The 19,855-nt window shown below is 44.2% G+C and overlaps 1 protein-coding gene across 1 annotated transcript; it reads right to left on the bottom strand.

Moving 5' to 3' along the window:
- Nucleotides 1-284: 284 nt before the first annotated feature.
- LOC143034963 (uncharacterized) lies at nucleotides 285-19,065 on the bottom strand. The gene is made up of 6 exons (XM_076201307.1): nucleotides 17,287-19,065; nucleotides 16,946-17,080; nucleotides 5,164-5,282; nucleotides 2,415-2,545; nucleotides 2,046-2,310; nucleotides 285-1,177 (listed from the first exon to the last, which is right to left on the bottom strand). The coding sequence occupies exons 1-6, from the start codon at nucleotides 18,299-18,301 to the stop codon at nucleotides 737-739; spliced, it is 2,106 nt and encodes a 701-aa protein (XP_076057422.1). The 5' UTR covers nucleotides 18,302-19,065; the 3' UTR covers nucleotides 285-736.
- Nucleotides 19,066-19,855: the final 790 nt, after the last annotated feature.

Raw genomic sequence — 19,855 nt, 5'->3', positions numbered from 1 at the left:
GTTGATGAGAGTATGTGTTCATGAGAAAGAGAAAAGGCAAAGAAAAAAGAGAAAAAGAGAGTCTTGCTGTAGTGTTTGGTGGTGTGGGACCTATCATCCATGTGTTACCAGGATACGGGGGGGGGGCAAAGGCAACAAACGGGTTCGGATATTTCGTTAGGGGTGGGTGTACCCTTTGATTTGGCCACCTCATTGTACAAAAGGAAAAGGCCTTCTAGTATGTTAGGTATTATACACAAAAACATATGAGAATAAAAGAAGTTGGGTGTAGTAATAAAATAATGGGACATTCATCAATTTATTTTAAACCAAACATGAAAAAAAAAAAAAAAAATCTTCCTTACTTTATCCATATCTAATTTTCAGCTCACTCCACATTCTTAAATCACAATATCTAGACTATAGATCTTTTAGATTTCAAGATAAGTTAAGGCAGCTCAACTAGATACCGTCAACAAAAAGAGCAAATGAAGGCAAATGCCTTGCAACCCACATCTATAGAAGCTGCATAGCTTCAACAATTTTCTGCCTTATGAAACTTCAATCATCTTCAGCAGAACATACATCATCATACACTAACAAAAACATGTTCTGAATGAGTAAGTACTCATTATATACATAAGAAAGTCTAATGAGAACACAAATTTTCTAAGAACATAGAAAAAAAATCCATGCTTATCTAAATTTCCACACAATCATCCCATTGGAATGGTAAGAAGCGGCCCTGAGAAGGATCTCATGATCCTGATTTGCAAACTTTTATGTGATCAACATATTTACCATGTCTGATGTATACACGACCACATGAGCAAGGGAAATTTAACTTTGACGGGTGCTTCGTTTTCAAATGAAGTGTCAATGAATCAAACCCTCTTGCAGTATCCTTGCAATGTGGACAGACAAATGGTTCAGGCTCTTCTCTGGACATGGGTATCTGACAGCTAATTAGGTCTTCTTCTTCTTCACCTTTTACAGGGGAAGGACCTGGGTCTGGGTTATCTGCATCTGAAGAGTATCTGGTCTGGGTGCTGGGAGTTGTGGTTGTCATTGATGAGGAGCTGGAGGTCTGATTAATGCTAGTAGGTTGAGGTTCACTTCCTTTGGAATGTGCTAGAATTTGTGAAGAATGATATGACGTGTCTTGCTCATCATCGTCTTCATCCCCACTCATCACCTCCTACAAAATGAAAGAAAAGTAATTAAACCTCAGTAATCTACTCCTGATGCATGATGATGTGCTACAATACATTATAAAATATAGTTTCACTTTCAATATTAATAACCACAGAAAATATGATCAAGCCACTCCACAAAATATGGGGGTCACTCAGCTACAACTACGAAATAAATATAATCTAGACGCCAACGCTGCATCTTCATATACCCACTCGCACCACATGACACCTACATAGGCGTCATCATATGGAAAGGGTTAAGAGGAGTGGCTCAGTCAAAGCACAAACCCACCCTTCACCCAATGCAGCAGGGCCTGACAGCCAAAGCTGGTTTATACACACTGCTTAATACTTGGTGAGCCCAATTTCTATTACACTCAAGAATTCCCAAAGCAAAGAAGAAATCTATTCACAACCACTTTTTCTGTCTTTTCTATGCTTAGACATACCTTTCTATACTTTTTTGACTCAATCTTTACATATGCCAAGACATCTCAGTATTATCAACCCTATCTGCCAGTTATTTCCACCCCCGCTCTCCTTCACCTCATTTCTTACTTTACTTTTTTTTTCAAACCCTCCCCCACAAGACATTTACAGCTTCCCTTGTTCAATAACTTACCTCAGCCCATGCCATTCCCTGCTCCATAAGATCCTAAATACTTAAAAACTCTTCACTTTCTCCTACCTCTTTCTTTTTAAACTCTTTGAATGCACTGCCTTCCTCCCACTCATATATCCCATCTCACATACCCACCAATAACTGCCTCATTCCCTCAGACTCGTTGCAGTGTCATTCATAAACAAAAATGGATTTATCTCCCACTTCCTTCCACACTTGGGAGACAATGGGTTTAGTAATACACTAACCTCTTTCACACAAGTCATATCCATGTCCATGAAGTCAGTTGGGTTTATAGTGTCTTGCAGCTTGGGTGTTGTATGATATACTCTGGGTTTACTTGTACGGGGTGTTTCTGATGATGTAAAACCTGAGGAGAACTGTGGGTTGAAGGAGGCAGATGCAGCAGCAGCTGCAGCTTGTGGGTCTGCTGGAGTGAGACCAGTAACCTGTAGAATTTCTGCAGTCTTAAGGAGAGAGGACAAGTCTTCAGCAGCAACAGTCATTTCACCTCTGAAAGCATAAGTAGAAGTATAGTTTTGGATTCACACCCATTTCAGTTTGTGCTAATCCACCAACCTAATTATCAACTGTGTCACTGGATTACTCTTACTTACTTGTAGATATAGGTAATAATACTTTGGAGCTCATCAAAACGGACATCTCGGGGCATGATGATTATAGGATGCTGACAAGGATTTTCACATAATACTCCTCGAAAGTATGGACTAACAGCTGACAGCACAGACTGAAACGATTAACTTTATTAATCACAGAAACGGAATGTAAGGGAGAAATATGGTGGGGGTTACATGGATGGATACTGAAAAATGTGAGGCAGAGAATGGGGGTGGAAAGGGGAACTGGCAGGTAGGGTTGACCAAAGAATACTGGAATGGTTTGAGTATATGGAAAAACAAAGTGGGGAAAGACCAGCAAAAGTGTGTGGAAAGCAGATGTGGATGGAGTGAACATGAGAGGAAGACAGAAAATGGGATGCATGGGGTCCTGCGTAAAAGGGAAATGTCTGTTGAGCAAGGGAAGGAGAGGGGCAGGAGATAAGAGTGATGAGCATTGTTGTGAATGCATTTCTCCTAATATTCTCCATTTCCCCATGAGGGGACAAGGAGGGAAGTCTGCCATGTAAATATAGTGAAGGTAGACCAGCTTCAGCTGTTGGGCCCTGCTGTGGATGTGCTGCATTGCTCCTGACCCAAGGAATTGGTGGGACAAGGATGGCCCTTCATCCACGAGGAGCTAAGATAACTTTGATAAGGGATGCAATGGGTGTGGGACAGGTGGAGGGTGTGCGTGCCTTGGCTGACTACCTCCCTTGTTTGGGGGGGGGTGAATGTGCAAGGTGAAGGGGGCTTTGGATACAAGGGGAATGTTTGTTAAGCAGAGAAGAGAATGAGCAAGAGTATGAATAGTAATTGTGACTGAAAGAGGAATTTGATGCTGCCTAAAGGGATTTCTTGTATATAAATACATACATATACAAGGGAGGTAGCCAAAATACAAAGACATAAAAACCACTCCCACCCATTCCATCCCCAACATACTCCACTCCCAGCACTTCCTGGATGATGGTCCATCCCCACATCCTGTCCACTGCCCCAGGTTAGAAGGAGTGCCATAAGACACAGCAAGGTCGCTTCATTAAATTGGCGACCCCCCCCTCATGCAGAAAAGGAGATGGGGAGAAATCCCTTCGTGCTGTGTCAATTTATTTATCATACATACTCCCTCACCCCCCACTCCCCCTCATGCATCACAGCATCATTCATGTACAACCATTCTCCACTCACCCCCCTCCTCCATCCCTCTTCAACAGGCTTTCCCCTCCCTCCCATAGGCTTTTTCCCCCTTACAAGAGAGGTAGCCAAAGTCAAAGGGATAAAAACCACTTCCACCCATTTCATCCCATCCCCACATACTCCTCTCCCAATCACCACACCACCTCTCCCTCCCTCTTTTCTTGGCTCCTCCTGGATGACAAGTCATCCCTGCACCTCACCCACTGCATGCTCTGTAAAAAGGGATAAGAGGGACTACCTCCCTTATAAGGAGAAGCCCTTGGTATATAGATAGATGGATGTTGTGGAATATCTGCTATGAATGAAACAGTGGGGGGGACCAGTTTTGGCCATCAAACCTTGCTGAGGAAGTGCTAGGTCTTGCTGGACTGACCCACTGACATGAGTACTAAGTGGGGGACAGGGATGCCCCTGACCCTGTCATCCACAAGGAGCCAAGACAGAAAGGACAACAAATGGATGTTAATACATGGGTGAAAGGTGGGTGGGTGGGGTGCATGCCCCAACTAAACCACCTTTACCTTACAAGGGGAAAAGGGCCTTTTATGGGGTATATATTTATCAACATCGCAGTTCAATGGATGAGGTGATGAGGGGGACAAACAGGAGGGTGGTAGGCAGGGGTTTTGGAGTAAAAGGATACTATAACAAGGGAAGGGGGTGAATAGAGTAAGCTGAAATGAAATTTGGACAAAAGTAAAGTGAAAAGAGCATTGAGCAAGTGGGGGTGATGGAGGAGGCTGGCTGGAGGCAAGTAGGGTTTAAATCCTGGAGGAAGTGGAGTTTTATGTATTTCAGCTCATGTGCAGCAGGAATGGAGGAGCCAGGGAAGTGAATTACAGAATAAGGGAACCAAGTAAATGTCTGGGAGGAATGAAAAATGTAACAAGAAACAGGTATCTGAAGATGAATGCAAAGAAAATATTTTGCCCATGAACTCTGTATGGGACAGAAACCTATAATTTAAGGGAGGCAGAATACATTTGAGATGATACGTTTTAGTAGTGGTTGGGGGTTGTGGATGGATCGAGTGAAAAATGAGGTTAAGTGGAAATCTGGGGTGCAAAGAAAGCTGGGAGAGGGCTGATCAAAGAATACTGGGATGAGAGAAGAAAGATCAGCAAAAGGAGTGTGGAAGACGGAGGTGGATATAGTGAACTTGAGGGAAAGACCGAGAATTGGGTGGATGGATGGGGTGAAGGGGGCCTTAGGTACAAGGGAAATTTTTGTTGAGCAGGGAAGGACGGAAGGGGGCAAGTGAATAGATGATAAACATGGACTTCTCATTGCTCTGTAACCGCCTTGAAGGTGTTGTATCTGCATTGCTTGTAACCTAGGTAGTGGGCAGAGGACAGGGATGACACTCCCTCCACGAGGAGCCACAATAAAAGGGGAAAACAAATGGGTGACAGGTGGGTGCATGCTTTGCCTAGCCTTTTGGTGTATGTCATCGTGTATCATAATTCTAGCAATTTTAATTAGCTGAAGATCCTTACCATTCAATTGGTAAAGAATTACCCAACCAGTGTGCTGAAAGAATACTACTCACCTTGTGAGCTCTAATTGATCTGCCCTGTGCTGTCAATGTAACATCCATGAAGGCCTCATCCTGTGCCAGGGATTCCAACACCAGGGTCATGTGGTTGTTATGGCGCAACTGGTAACTTTCTGGAGGGGGGGGGAAAATATATTTTATATATATATATATTAGGATACTCTCCAATGAGGTTAAACAAAAACCACCAGGTAACACTTTCCATCTTATAATGGCACATTTACTTACCATTTATGAATAGAGAGCAGTGAAAGTGATCACAAGCACCCCAACATACATTTTATCAATGGCTACACTCCCACCATTACACACAATTGTATATTTTTTCTAAGTTTGTCAATGGTGGAACTAAATACAATGAAAACTATGAAAAACAAAACCACCTAGAAGTTGTGTGAAAATGTAAAATGGTTAATGCTAATACAGTGATTGGCATCTGACCCAATATTACCAAACATAGCATTAACCCTGCAAAACCAAATATACAGTTATTCAACAATGAAGCTGCACTTCATGGCTACAATACCTCATGCCTCCCCACCCTAACATAACTACATCATGAAAGCAAGATAAGTATAACTTGCACAGAACAGATGGCAAGAATGAGATAATTAACAGATATGAAGAAGTAAATCTGTTATAACTGACTTTTTTCAACTTTACAGATGATGATAAGAGTAACTTCTGTTGTATTTTCAACTTCTATTCTGGTTAACATGTATATCTATGCAATTATTCTATATGTATTCTGTTCTATGTACATGGAATGGGTGGTATGGGAGGGGGATGCAAGGGTAATGGGCAGGGGATTGGAGATGACTGAAGAAGGTGGGGAGGGGTGGAGAGGTGGGCCAGTTGATGTTGTTTGCTGATGACTTGTGGCAGGATCAGGGGGGGTTCGAGGAGATTGGTGACAGAGTTGGGGAGGCGAGGGGAGGGGGTGCTACTATTAGTGGGGGTGAAAAGTGATAACATGTACAAGGGATGGCAGCAGTTTGGAGGTCAGTATTAAAGGAGAGAGAGGCTGGAGGAAGTGGATAGCTTTGGGTACTTTGGGTTGCATGTGACAGGGTGGGGGGGTAGGGTGGGAGTACAGGTGGAAGTCGATTGTAGATTGCAAGTAACTCTTGGGGGATTAGAGTGTGATGAGAAGTAGACATTTGGGAATGGTTGCTAAGAAGAGATTGTATGCATGTGACAGGGTGGGGGTACAGGTGGAAGTCGATTGTAGATTGCAAGTAACTCTTGGGGGATTAAAGTGTGATGAGAAGTAGATATTTGGGAATGGTTGCTAAGAAGAGATTGTATGCAAGGGTGATTGTGTGGGACAAAGATTATATGCGAGAGGAAAGGAGAGGAAGAGTTTAAACGTGTTTGAGATTAGGTGTCTGAAAGGTGTGATGGGGTTGCAAGGTTGCATGGAGTAAGAGGTGAGGGGGTGGGGAGGGGGGCAGTTTTGGGGTTGATGAGGGAGTATTGGACACATGGAAAGAATGAATGAAGAAAAATTGGTAAAATAAGTGTGGAAGGCAGAGGTGGATGGAGTGAACATGAAGGGGTGACCAGGGATGGGATGGATGGGGTGAAAAGGGCATTGAGCAAGAGGGGGATATCTGTTGAGGAAGGAAGAAAGAGTGACTGTATGTGGTTTCTGTGGTGCATGGAGAGGTGTGTGTGTGTGGGGGGGGGGATGCTATTTTGATGCAGCCCAAAGGGATTTCTCCCAATCTTCAATGCTTCTGCATGGGGGCACAGAGTGGGTGGGGGTTGCTTTTTAAATGAAGTGACCTTGCTGTGAATGTGCATCTTGCTGCATTGCTTCTGACCAGGGCAATGGGCAAGATGCAGAGATGACCCATCATCCAGGAGGAGCCACAATTAGTGGGAGGGAGGGAGAGGTAGATTGGAGTGGAATGGGTGGGAGTGAAATTATGCCATTTGACTTTGGCTACCTCCTTTGTAAGGGGGGGAAAAAGCCCTGGGTATATGTACATGTATGCATGCATGCATGCACTACTCTGGTTGCCACCAATCAATTCTATTCAGGACAGGGAGAGCCCTTATTCATGACTCCAAATTCCTCAAAGGAAGGAGAGGAAAAGGGAAGAGGAAGGACAAAGAGAAGGTGGATAAATAGGAAGAGGATGATAGACAAAGCAGGAGGAAGGAGAGAGGAACACAAGGGAGATGGAGCAGAAAGAGGAAAGGAGAAGCAGGAAGAGGAGAGAAGAGGAGCACAGAGAGAGGATGAGAAGGGAGCAGAGGAGAGAACAGGTAGCAAGGGGAGGGAGGGAAGAGGTTGGGTTACCAAAAACTGCAACAGATCCCCATTTGTATCTAATGTATATTCTTATGACAGATATTGTAAAATGATAACTTCTTCATCATCATTTTTGTGTTGTCTGTAGGGCTTCTCTCAAACATGGTGTGAAGATGCAGTCAAATGTGCTTCTTTTGGGTTGTTCAGAAACTGATTAGGTATCTTTTCTGCTGGACAAATTGTTTGCTAGTAATCTTAATACAGTGGAACTTTAATAATCTATAAGTCATTGGAATTTCTAAACTAGGGGCAATTGATTTTTTCAGATAATGGAGGGTAAATTGCTGTACTGTAAACTCTCCCATATCCTAACTGCCAGGATGAAGAGGGACAACCAGGAAGTCAGTCAAGTTAGTTGGGCCACAGAATGTTTGAATAATGGCAGTTCAAATATATGAGGGATTTGTACATAGAATGAGTTATCTGTGTACTAGTGTTAACCTCAGATACTAGTACTGTTATCACTATACCTACATAAGGGCATGAAAATCTTTGAAAGTTTGATATGGCCCAGACTGGAATACACAGCAGTGAAATGGTCACCATACTTAAAGATACAAGAAAAATAAAGATAATACTAAAGGTCTAAATGGCAAGATAAGGAAAAATTAAAGAAACTGGGACTTCCCACTCTGGAGGAGCAAAAAGAGAAAGTGGACAGGTAAGGAGTACTGGTAAGAGAAGAAAGATTGGCAAGAAAAAATAAATAAATGCATTAATAATAATAATAATAGATGTCAGGGTATGCAGTTGGATTAGAACATAACCCAACCCAACACTGTAAAAAGTATTGAAGGCAAGGTTTGGCAAATAGAGTAAAAGAGACAAGACCCCATGAGCATGTACACTACAACTTTGAAAATACAGAGCTGAACATCACTGGGTTACAGCCAAGACAGAAATCACACAATCTGCCACAATACCCAATGTTCCTGCACTCCCATCTCACCATTACAATAGTTGTGTTAACATAATAACTGTTTTCTTGCAATGTTTACTGTTATAGTTGCACTCCAAGGATTCTATTCAGGTTGTGATTTACTACAAGAAATTCTGCCAAATCAGATTACAACAATTATCTCAATAATTCTATGACATGTAGTAGCATTTTCCCCATGTTACCATGCTGAGGAGGTGTCACAGGTGAGACAAGTGGGATGGGCCATAAGTAATCGTCATTGTTATAATCCTAAAAAGATTCCTTTAATATAAAATAATTCGGTTCTTTTTTCATTTTTTTATTCGATTAATTTCTAAGCTCCTTTTATTTCTATTTTTTTCTTCACTCATTTCTTTCTTTATCCATACGTTTTTGTGATTTTACTATTTGTTAGTTTTGCTGTTCTGGATATTACTTCCTCTGCTATCATTCGTGATCCAAGTTTTACTTTTAGTGGCCTATATCGTTTTTCTTTTGAGTGTCTATCTATTCATGTTTCTTTGATTTCTTTATCCAGGGTTTGATCCTCCTCTTGAATCTCCTTCAGAATCTCTTTAGCAATCTCTTTTTTACTATCTTTCTCTCCGATACCTAGGAACATCATGCTTTTCTTTAATACCGTTGATCACAATGCATCTTTTTTTGTCCACTGTATCCCTAACCAAATTTCCTCTCTCTTTAATCACTTGGATTACAGTTTCCTTTGCATTCTCCTTAACTTGTTGTTCCCCTATTTCCAAGATCATTTTTGACTTTCCTGTTTCTTTATTTCTTGAAAGTCATTTTCTTTAATATTTTCTTCCACTTTCTCAGTCACTACCTGTATTTGATCCTTCATCTCTTTCTTTAATGCCTCATTCCTATTCATATCTTCATTTTTCAGTCTTATATTTTCTCCCTTTATCATATTCAGTTCCATTTTCAATTCATCTATTTCCCTATTATTTTCTTCATTGACTTTTCTTAATATAGCTACTTCCTTATATATATTTTTGCATTCACTTTTCAGTTCAATTATTTCATCTAACAATTTATTTATTTCTCTACTATAATATTTTTAAACCTGGGTTCTCTATCCGAGAAGACACCTTTGCTATATTTTTGGGGTCTCGTTCAGACTTTTTTTTTTTTTTCTTCTTAATTACACTAAGTGGGCCTCTATTGTACTTGCATCAAGACGTCACTTTGCAGTTTCCTTATCACTAAATTCGTTTGTTTCATCCATTGTTGTCACTGATTGTGCAAATATAATAACTGAACTAAGATACAAAGACTACATTACACATTAACTCCGATACTCCCTTCCTGTATGTAAACAACCAGGCAGCTATTGGTTGGTTCCAAAATAGTTCATCGTCAACTCACTAAATAGTGGTTTGGAGCGTATTTTGGGATGTCCTTCTTCGATCCCTGCTCAGGGGTGTGTGAAGGATGCAAGTAAATTGTACCATCACCACCACAAATATTGCCAACCACTTTCTGTCTGGTGTTGCACACACACACACATTGTACAAGAGTCAAAGTTGTGGTCTCTGAACAGGTTTATACTAGAGTCCTGCAGCACCAAGTTGACAATGAGAGAACTTGCTTCATGCATCTGTCCTATACCACTAGCACAAGTAGGTTACATGAGGAAAGTATCTTATTAAGGTACAATAGTTCATAGGAGGTCCAGCTGATGGGGGATTGCCACTACCTGGGCTCCTATGGGATCCAGGCCCCCCTTCAACAGACATTGGCCCCCCTACACTAGAAGGTGCTAGGGAAATGGGGGACAAGTTAACTTTGACAGCAAGACCCTAGAGCATAAACTAGAGGTCCTGGAGAGACATGATAAAGAGCAGAGAACTTTAGTGATTGTGGATGCACTGAAGCTGAACAAGAGTACAATTTGCACTATAAGGAGTAACATCAATAAAATTCTTGCCAATGGTTCTAAATATCGATATGCCCATCCTATGAAGATGCAGCAGCATACAGAGAAATGTTGGACACATGGACAGACCAACACATACACACTAAGAAATGAAGAAAATACTAGTGACACTGATAGGGCAAAGACTGGAGTATGCAGCGACACTATGGTCACCCAGTCCTAAAAAGAATACAAGGAAAATTGAAAGAATCCAAAGAGCAACTACAAAGATGGCCCCAACACTTTCAAAACTGTTATATGAAGAGAGATTGTCAAAACTGGAATTATCAACCCTGGAACAAAGAGAAAGAGGTGACTTGTTGACCATCTATAGAATCATGAGATGGAAATCCTTGATAGAGAAGACTTATTAAATTGGGATAAGAGAAATACAAGGAGACATGAAAGAACAGTTTTCCACACAGTAGTGGATGTATGGAACAAATTGGACAAAACAATTGTGTGCAAAAACCATATATGAATTTAAGACACTGTAAGATACAGAGATAGGACACCTTCCTGTAAGAGACAACTAGGTAAATACATGCACATGCTCCTTTCCTGTATACAATTAGGTAAACACACACACTACCAGCTAGGTGTTATGCCACATTGGCTGTTAAATTTATATGTATTTACCTAGTTGTACCTAGTTGTAATATACGGGAGGGGAGCTATGCTCGTGGTGACCCGTCTTTGTATCTCTCCGCATCAAGTTTTATCTTAAAATCTTGTATAGTGTTTGCACATACTGTTTTGTTGTCTAATTTGTTCCATGTATTTATTGCTCTGTGTGGGAAACTGTTCCTTTTCAAGTTTTTTCTATAACTATCATTTTTCTTTTTTTTTCCGTGTCCTCTCGTTTTACCGTTGTCCCACACTAACAGGTCGTTCCTGTCTAAAACTTCCATTCCTTTCATTATTCTGTAGATAGGCAGCAAATCTTCTCGTTCTCTTCTTTGTTCCAGAGTGTGGTAATGGGTCGGGGATTGGAGATGGTTAAAGGAAATGGAGAAAAGTGCGAGATAAGCCAGTTGTTTGCTGGCGATACTGCACTTAGGGTAGGATCAGAGGAGGGATTGAGTTGGAAGGTGTGCAAAAGAAGGAAATTGAAGATACATACATACATATACCAAAGGCTTCCCCTGCTCCCTTATAAGGTAGCCAAAAACTCCACCCATTACATCCCTATCACATTCCACTCACCTCCACCCTCTTCCCTCCCTGCATCTTGCCCACTGCCCTGGGTCAGAAGCAGTGTTACAAGACACAGCACATCCACAGCAAGGCCGCATCATTAAATTGGTGACCACCCCTCTCCATCCCCTCATGCAGAAAAGGAGAAGATGGGGAGAAATCCCTTTGGGCTGCATCAAATTATTTCTCACACATACTCCCTCAACCCCCATCCCCCACCCATTCCACCTCATGCATCACAGCATCATGCATATACAACCATTCTCCATTCACCCCCATCTTCTGTCCTCTCCCGTCCATCCTCAACAGACATTCCCTTCTTTCCCAAAGCCCATTTTACACCATCTATCCCTCTCCTCCTACGTCGACCCCTCATGTTCACTCCTTCCACTTCTGCCTTCCACACCTCTTTTACTAGTCTTTCTTCACTCATTCTTTCCATACATCCAAACCATCCCAATACTCTTTCACCAACCCTATCTCCCAATTCCTTTTCCAGCCTGTTGTCCTCACCTCCTCATTTCTCACTCTTTCATACTTCTCAGACACCTCTTCTCAAACATATTCAAACTCCTCCTCTTTTATGTTCCATATTTCTGCTCCATACAGTGATGTCGGCACAATCACTCCATACAATCTCCTCTTAGGGGACGTGGAGGTAGAATGTAAATTGGGAGAAGCAAGCAAATGCCTTGGGTAATTAAAAAGTGTATTGAGAAATAGACATTTGGGAATGGATGCTAAGAGAAGATTGTATGGAGTGATTGTGCCAACAGCACAGGTTTATAAATGGCAAATTTAAACACAGGGTCTTAATCACCCAGTTGTGGGTGGCAAAAATACAGAATCCAACAAGCAGAGAACTTTCTTTGAGGAAAATGGGGGGAGCAAAAAACCAGGTTTAGAAAATATAAATGTGGAAGTGAGGGAAGTGATCAATCTCTTGGAATCATTGGATGTGACAAAAGCTTCATGACTTGTAGGGAACAACTGGCAGACAAGATTCAGTCTTATTACATGTTCATTAAAAGAAGGCATTATGCTTCCTGACTGTAAGCAGGTGAATTTGGAGCCAATTCACAAAGGAGGAAATAAGGAAATACCACTAAATTATAGGCCAATATCACTGACCAGCACAACAGTGAAATTATGTAAAAGGACTGGCTTCAGATCTAAAAGGTACCATGTGTAGAACCTTTTCATTTTTTACTCAAGAATGTGGTGATGCAAGAGAGTGGTGGTGGGTGGATGTTTGACATGGTACCTCACAGTCAACTTATGTGGAAAATGGAGCATGTTGGAGGACTGAGAGGCAAACTACTAAAATGGATGAAAAAAAAATTGAAGGAAAGATACATGAGGACAGTAGTAACGAATGTCAAGGTGGAGAGCAGTAGAGTACAAAGTTCAGTGGTAGAATACTGCAAAAAGATCTTGACACTATTTTTGCATGGAGCCAAGAATGGGAAATAAAGTTTAATACCAAAAAGTGCAAAGTACTAGAAATGGCAAAAACCCATTACAAAATTAAAAGAGGAGAGAGATTTGGGAGTGTTGATAAAAGACAACCTGCTCCTGATAGACATATCAGCAAGATTGTGAGAGACATACAGACTACTGCTGAAGATCTAAGTGGTGTTTCACTATATGAAGAGATGCTGAAAAAATAATTGAAACCCCAATCCATCCATGTCAGTAGTATGGTCCCCACACAAAGTGAAGGATATATAACCAAGATCAAGAGAATACAAAGGGCAGCAACAAAACTAGCAGATAAACCATGTGAGGAAAACCTAAAAGTACTGGGGCTCCCACTTGAAAGATCAAAGAAAAAGAGGAAGTGAAGTGGTAGGATGAAGAGGTAAATTTGTCATTTGAAAAGAAGCTAACTCATGAGGATTGGTTACAAAGTAGAACTAGGGAAGAATAATATGAGGTACAGAAAGAAGTGAAGCATAACACATGGTGAGGGATTGCATTGACAGATGAGATCTCCTGATTAAAGATGGGAGTAAATTAAGAAAAAACATGTCAAAAGAATGTGAAGTAATAGTTTTCCATACTGATACATATCTGGAATAGCTTAGGTGATATAGCCCAACCTCAAACAATACAGGAATTAAAATCTAAATATAATAATTGGAAATCAAGGATATAGAGTAAGTGTACATGGATTTGAGTCTAGGTGGTATGTTAGAAAATTAGAGAAAAGGAGACAGAACCCAACGAGCATTGTTCCTTTCCTGTACACTACAATCCTTTCACGTGGTGGTCCTGCAAGTCCAACTGTGAAGCTGCTGCTAATTTTCAAAAACCCCTCACTTCCATCAATAGGATCAGCCCTGAGGGCTGAAGAGCAGACAACCAGTGACATAGAAAGTGACCCACACTGATACAATGCAAGCAAGTCTAATGTTTCTCCCCAGAGATATCTGTGGGAGATTCTGAGGATTGTTACCAGCTACTGTGCAGCTGTAGGTTTTCCACTCAGTGAAATTCAAGGCAACAAGTGAGTAATTCATCAAAGGTAACTAAATGGGACATGTGAAGGGACTAAGGATCCCCACTTTGTTTTCCTCCAACAAAATATCATACTAAGCCGACCCCTCATGTTCACTTCTTCCACCTCTGACTTCCACACCTCTTTTACTAGTCTTCACTCATTCTTTCCATGTGTCAATAGGGAAGATACTAGAAGTATGCTTGTGAGAATAAGAATGGATGTGTTAACACCGAGTGAAACTCAATTGAAAGGGAAGCAAGTTTGAAAGTGTGGTGGGAATAGAGTCAAGAGTGATGAGTGAATGAGGAAAGGAGAGGAACTGCTGATAAATGTGTAGTGGGAAGTGTCTTTGAGGACAATGTGGGCAGCAAAATTGGAATAGGAAAGATTAGATTTTGTGAGTTTTGAGAGGAATATAACGATTAGAATGTCAAGTAAGAACTATATAGTAATGTGAAAGGATGATGATGATGATGATAGCAAACAGTGTTTCAAGAAGAGAGACATACATACAGTACATGTGGAAAATAGTGGTGGTTGTGAGGGCATTGAATGAACAAGTTTACATGGGAAAGAGCAGGGAGATTGTTAAATCATTACCTGGTAGAAGGAAAACTGACATAGGAGTAGAAGTGAAGGAAGCAAAGAATTGCTGTACAGCTGACAAGGATAAAGAGATATAATATCAGAAGCTAAAGGAAGTGTGGGAGTTGATGAAGAATAAGGAGAGAAAAAGAATAACAAGAACAGGTACATTTCAAGGAGGAAGTGAAGCAGTAGGATGAATAAGTAAATATGGCATTTGAAGATGATCTAGCTCATGAGGATTGGTAGAATTAGGGAAGTATATGAGGTATAGAAAGAAGTGAAGCAAAATACATGGTGAGGGAGGCAAAGAGGGGACCAAATGTAAAGTAGGGTAGGAAATGCCAGGATGAGCAGTCATCCAAGGGAAGCCAAGAAAAGAGAGAGGGAGGGAGGGAGGGGTGGTGAGTGGGAGTGGAGTGTGTGGGGATGAAATGGTTGGGAGTGGATTTATGCCTTTGACTTTGGCTACCTCCTTTGTATATGTATGTAAAAAGATATTTTGGAAGGTGGTGAAAAGAGAGGGGGAGGGAATCAGGCAGAGGAAAAGGTATGGGAAAAGTGGGACTTGTTGAATATGGAGGTTAGTGAGGGATTAATAGTGGCAATAAAAGTTTGGAAAGTAATGAAAACTGGTTATTCACCTAGGTTAGATGGATGTAATTTGGAGCTTCTGACAAAGGAAAGAACAGTTATAAAGAACAGGCTAATGAAGCTATCTAATGTGTATGGCTAAGGGGGGGGGGGGTTTCTAAAGTGTAATTGGAAGATGAGAATGAATGGAGTAATTGGGGCAGAACAGTGTAGGTCTAGGTCAAAATTTTGTAGTACAGCAGATATGAGAGAAGATCTGAAGAAGGGAAATGGTTGAAGTCATGAAAAAATAAATGAGCCAAACCCATCCTAGATTGGCAGATACTATATGGTATGGTCCCTGCAAAGTGAATGCTGTAAACAAGATCAAGATAATACCAAGATCAATGACCAAAATGGTTCCCAGAACAAGGAGAGATCTGAAACAACAAACCTGCCAATACTAAAATAATGAGGAGAAAGAGGTGACTTCATTGCAGTGTCACTGAGGGGGGTAAACAAATTCATGTGAAAAAATGAAATGACCCAAAAAATAACAGTTTCCCATACACATTGTAAAATCCGTAAATATCCTAGAGGACATAGCTCAGGCTGGAACTGTACATTCATTACTAGGTATGATGACTGACGAATAAGACAGGACCCAAGGAGTAGAGCTTCTCTCCTCCTACACACCAGTTATGTAAACACACATGCACTCTCACATCCACACACACAATTATAAAAAACATTCACACAGTTTACTATGAGAGAACCATAAGTGTTATAAATAGTTCCTGGATATATTTTAAATCTTCATCTTCCCGCCAAGACCTCCCAGCCCACAATCAGATAGTATACCACCGTCCAATCAGATAAAGCAAGCAATCTGGGCGACGACATAAGCACAATACAAAGATCGAAGGAGGGAGAGAAAGGGAGGGAGGGGGTCAGTTTACCTCTCCCCCCTCCCCCCCACACACACCCAGCATTTTGCTCAACCCTGCCGTGATGGCTATGGCGATGGCACAACAGCGATGGTGATCCGCCCGATTCTCGCTATCGCCCGCCATCCACGCCAGCGCTGAACGAACAACACTCACCCTTGTGAGAAGACTGATAACGCCCTCCGAAGCATCAAGTGGTCTTTCATCCGTCCTTTATGTTCTTCCCCTCCCCCTCCCCCCCTTCCCTATCGCTTATCTCTTGCTGGAGCTCTGACATGCAGCGCGATAGCATCCGTTAGAACCACCTCGCAGGATTGTGTGTGTGTGTGTGTGTGTGTGTGTGTGTGTGTGTGTGTGTGTGTGTGTGTGTGTGTGTGTGTGTGTGTGTGTGTGTGCATGTGTGTGCGCGCACGCGCGCGTGTATAGTGAGAATGGATAAGGAAGAGGAGGAGAAGGAAGAGGAGGAAGAGGAGGAGGAGGAGGAGGAGGAGGAGGAGGAGGAGGAGGAGGAGGAGGAGGAGGAGGAGGAGGAGGAGGAGGAGGAGGAGGAGGAGCATCATCTTAACCTCCCTCACCCCAGAGCCAGTACGTAGGCACCGCGTACCTTATGGATCTCCTTGGGTGTGTGTGTGGGGGGGGGGGGGAGAGCACTTCAGCGACGGACCTAACCACGCTCCCCCCCCCCACAAGCGCACATTCCTCCGTGTAACTGAGGACTGTGAGGAACAAATACGGCATCAAACTCCGATCTTAGTTATCCCAATCGAAATGGACCGAACGGAAGAAAGGCACTTACCAGGTTTCTGTTGGCTGGGTGTTGTCGGGTTCGGGGACACTGCCTGCTCGGTCTCTGGGGGGGCCACCAGGTCTGGGAACATGGACTCTTCCGTCGTCGAGGCTCCATCGCCACTTCGGTCCTCGTTGGTCGAACCTGAAAAAAAAGTTCAACATTACTATGGAACAGCGTAGACTGCTGGATCATCGACACAGATTCGTGAATGCACGTGACCGTCCTTTCGGAAGGAACACGTTGTTAAGAAATAACATTTCCGGAAAGACCATCGGAGCTCGCTCACACTAACGAAGCTCCTCAGGACCAACGACTCGGGATCTTCTCCTCCTCCTCCTCCTCCTCACCTTTGCTATCGAAATCTGTCCACAGGTCACTCGAACTGGAGTAACTGTTTGCTTTGAACTTGGGTTTACTTTCGCTATCGGACTTGGAACTTTCGTAGAGGGAGTAGGGCGAGCCCTTGGGCAGAAGCAGGGACGGCGGCGGCGGCGGGGGGGGCGGCGGCCCGAGAGGGCCCGAGACAACTAAAGATGGTGACTGCATGGGAGACGGGACCAAACGAGCTTCGGCACCTCGAAGACCACCACCGCCGGAGGGCGATGAGGAGGCTTGCCCTAAAGGAGGGAGTGGAGGTGGTAACGAAGGCTGCGTTACTGTCGTAGTGACTTGAAGTGCTGCCGCTGCCGCCGCCGCCACAGAGGTGTTCATGGCGATTTTGGACATTGCTCTGTGGTGTCCTCCTAACGAAACCAGAGGCTGCGAGGTACCGCTGTGCTGCTGCTGCTGTTGGGTCACCCTCAAACTGGCGTAGGCATTTGGCCTCGAAATATGCCTGGTGTGGTCCAGGATGTCCTGGAAACGCTCTGGATGGTGGTGCTGGATGTGCTTGCGCATGTTGGTGGTGTTGGTGTAAGCGCCGACGAAGGAACAGAGCCGACACATGTAGTGGCAGTTGTCCACCAAGGTGAAGTACCGCCACACACGGGAGGTCCGCCGGGTCGTCCCCACGCCCGTGGCGGCGCCGCCGCCGCTGCTGCCGCCGCCCGCAGCAGCAGCACCCATGGCTACGGCCGCAGCCGCCGCGGCGGCGCTGAGGCCGACGCCGAAGAGGCTGGCACTGCCCGGAGGCCCGTTTAAGTTCCGGGCCAGCGACAACCCACTACTCGGCGACCCGCCTGACCGATCCAATTCGGGCCGGTTGACGGAGGGAGGCGCTACGCCGCCACCGGACACAGAGACACCGCCACTGCCGCCGCCGCTACAGCTGCCGCCTCCGCCTGCTAAAGTATCGGGTCCAGATACGCTGCTCATGATCCCGTGAAGATAGCCGCCAGGGCTGGGCAGGCCATCCCCCGACATAATGGTGGTGGTGGTGGTGGTGGTAATACTTCGCGCCGTGGGGCACCCGTCAGGGTTGGACGTCAAAGGCGGCGGCGACGACGAAGAAGGCGCGGGCGCCAGCGACAGTGAACAGGGGCATTCGTCGTCACGCGTCAAGTTTGTGGACGAATACGGCGCCACACATGGGATAGAGGGGAAGAAAGGGGAGGGAGAAGTGGGCACTAGATGCACGGCTCGTCCACGGCTTAGAAAAGAGTGGAGGTGGGAGGAAGGAGGAGGAGAAGGTGGAGGAGCTGGTCTATGGGCGGATTCGGGGCTGAGGGTGTGGGGAGAGTTTAAAATAAAACCAATAGTTGGGTCCTGTGCGGAGGAGCGCGTCGAGCTCGCGGTTCCCGGGTCGCCTCCAGTTTGCGAGCAGCGTTTCTAAAACACCTCGGGCAGCTCCAATATCTGTCGGGCAGCAGCAGCAGCAGCACACGCAAGAGAACGCCAGAGGCACGACTGATACAACAAGACACAGCCACCCGCGGGGAGTCCGGCGTCACAACTGCTATCGCTACGACGAGAGGACGTGGCGGCGCGCTGTAGTAGCAGGCGGCGGCGGCGGCGGCGGCAACAGCAGCAGCAGCAGTATGGAGAGCGAAGAGAAGGTTCCAAGCCGCTGGGCGGGCAGCAGCAGCTGATACCGCTCTTGATATTTGATATCGACCGATACCCGGACTTCTCCTCGTTCTAAGAGCCTCGCCGTGGCTTCGGCTTCGCCCTCCAGCTTCTTTAGAAGACCATTTGACAGTTTTCGTGCCGCCTCGCCCGTCGCACCACCACCTCGCCAGTTCCTACCCCCCACCCCACCCCCGTGCGCCCACCAGGAACGAACCACTACCTGCCCTGTACTCTAAAAGATGTCACTACATTTAGCCACATTTATACCCACGACGCACAATACGAATATTTCTTTCTTTATTTCCATGTCGAAGTACTTCTCGGCGCCCAAGTCGGGGCCGAGAGTACTGATAAGCGATACAATGTGCGGCAACTTGAACAGAGGCGACGGATAACCGACAAGACTTTCGAGATACCGGCTCTGTACAAGGATGATAACTTGATAATGGTGATAATCTTGGTGATAAAGGCGTGAGAACGCGGCAAGAGATGACTATAGTCTCGAACCACGTGGTCCAGAAGATGCTCGGCGCCCCCCACCCACCCACCCACGGCGCCCCCTTTTTCTCCTTACCAAGCTCCGTTTTTGATTAACAACCCAATGTTACATGCAGCACTATCATCTCTCGCACGCATGCGCATTCTGATGGGCGAGAATCCGGGCGAAAAGAGCAAAAATATCAAGTTGATTCGCCCGCCCGCCCGCCCCACGGGTAAGAAGCGCGCAATCACACGAAAATGAGCTGGCGGCACAACCACCAGCACCCGAAATTTAAATAAAAGTCGTCGTCAGACCCAGCAGAAATTTTAAAGAAGATATCTGGCTCTCTTCGTCGTCCACTGATATCAGCACCACAAAAACCTTCGCTTACTTTTGATTTACTCCACTAAGCCAGATGAAAGACTTTT

This window comes from Oratosquilla oratoria, chromosome 18 (assembly GCF_046742065.1).
Source record: "Oratosquilla oratoria isolate Oo_2021 chromosome 18, ASM4674206v1, whole genome shotgun sequence".
NCBI lineage: Eukaryota > Metazoa > Arthropoda > Malacostraca > Stomatopoda > Squillidae > Oratosquilla > Oratosquilla oratoria.
Note: the sequence above shows the minus strand (reverse complement) of the source record. Positions and strands in the feature narration are given on the sequence as shown.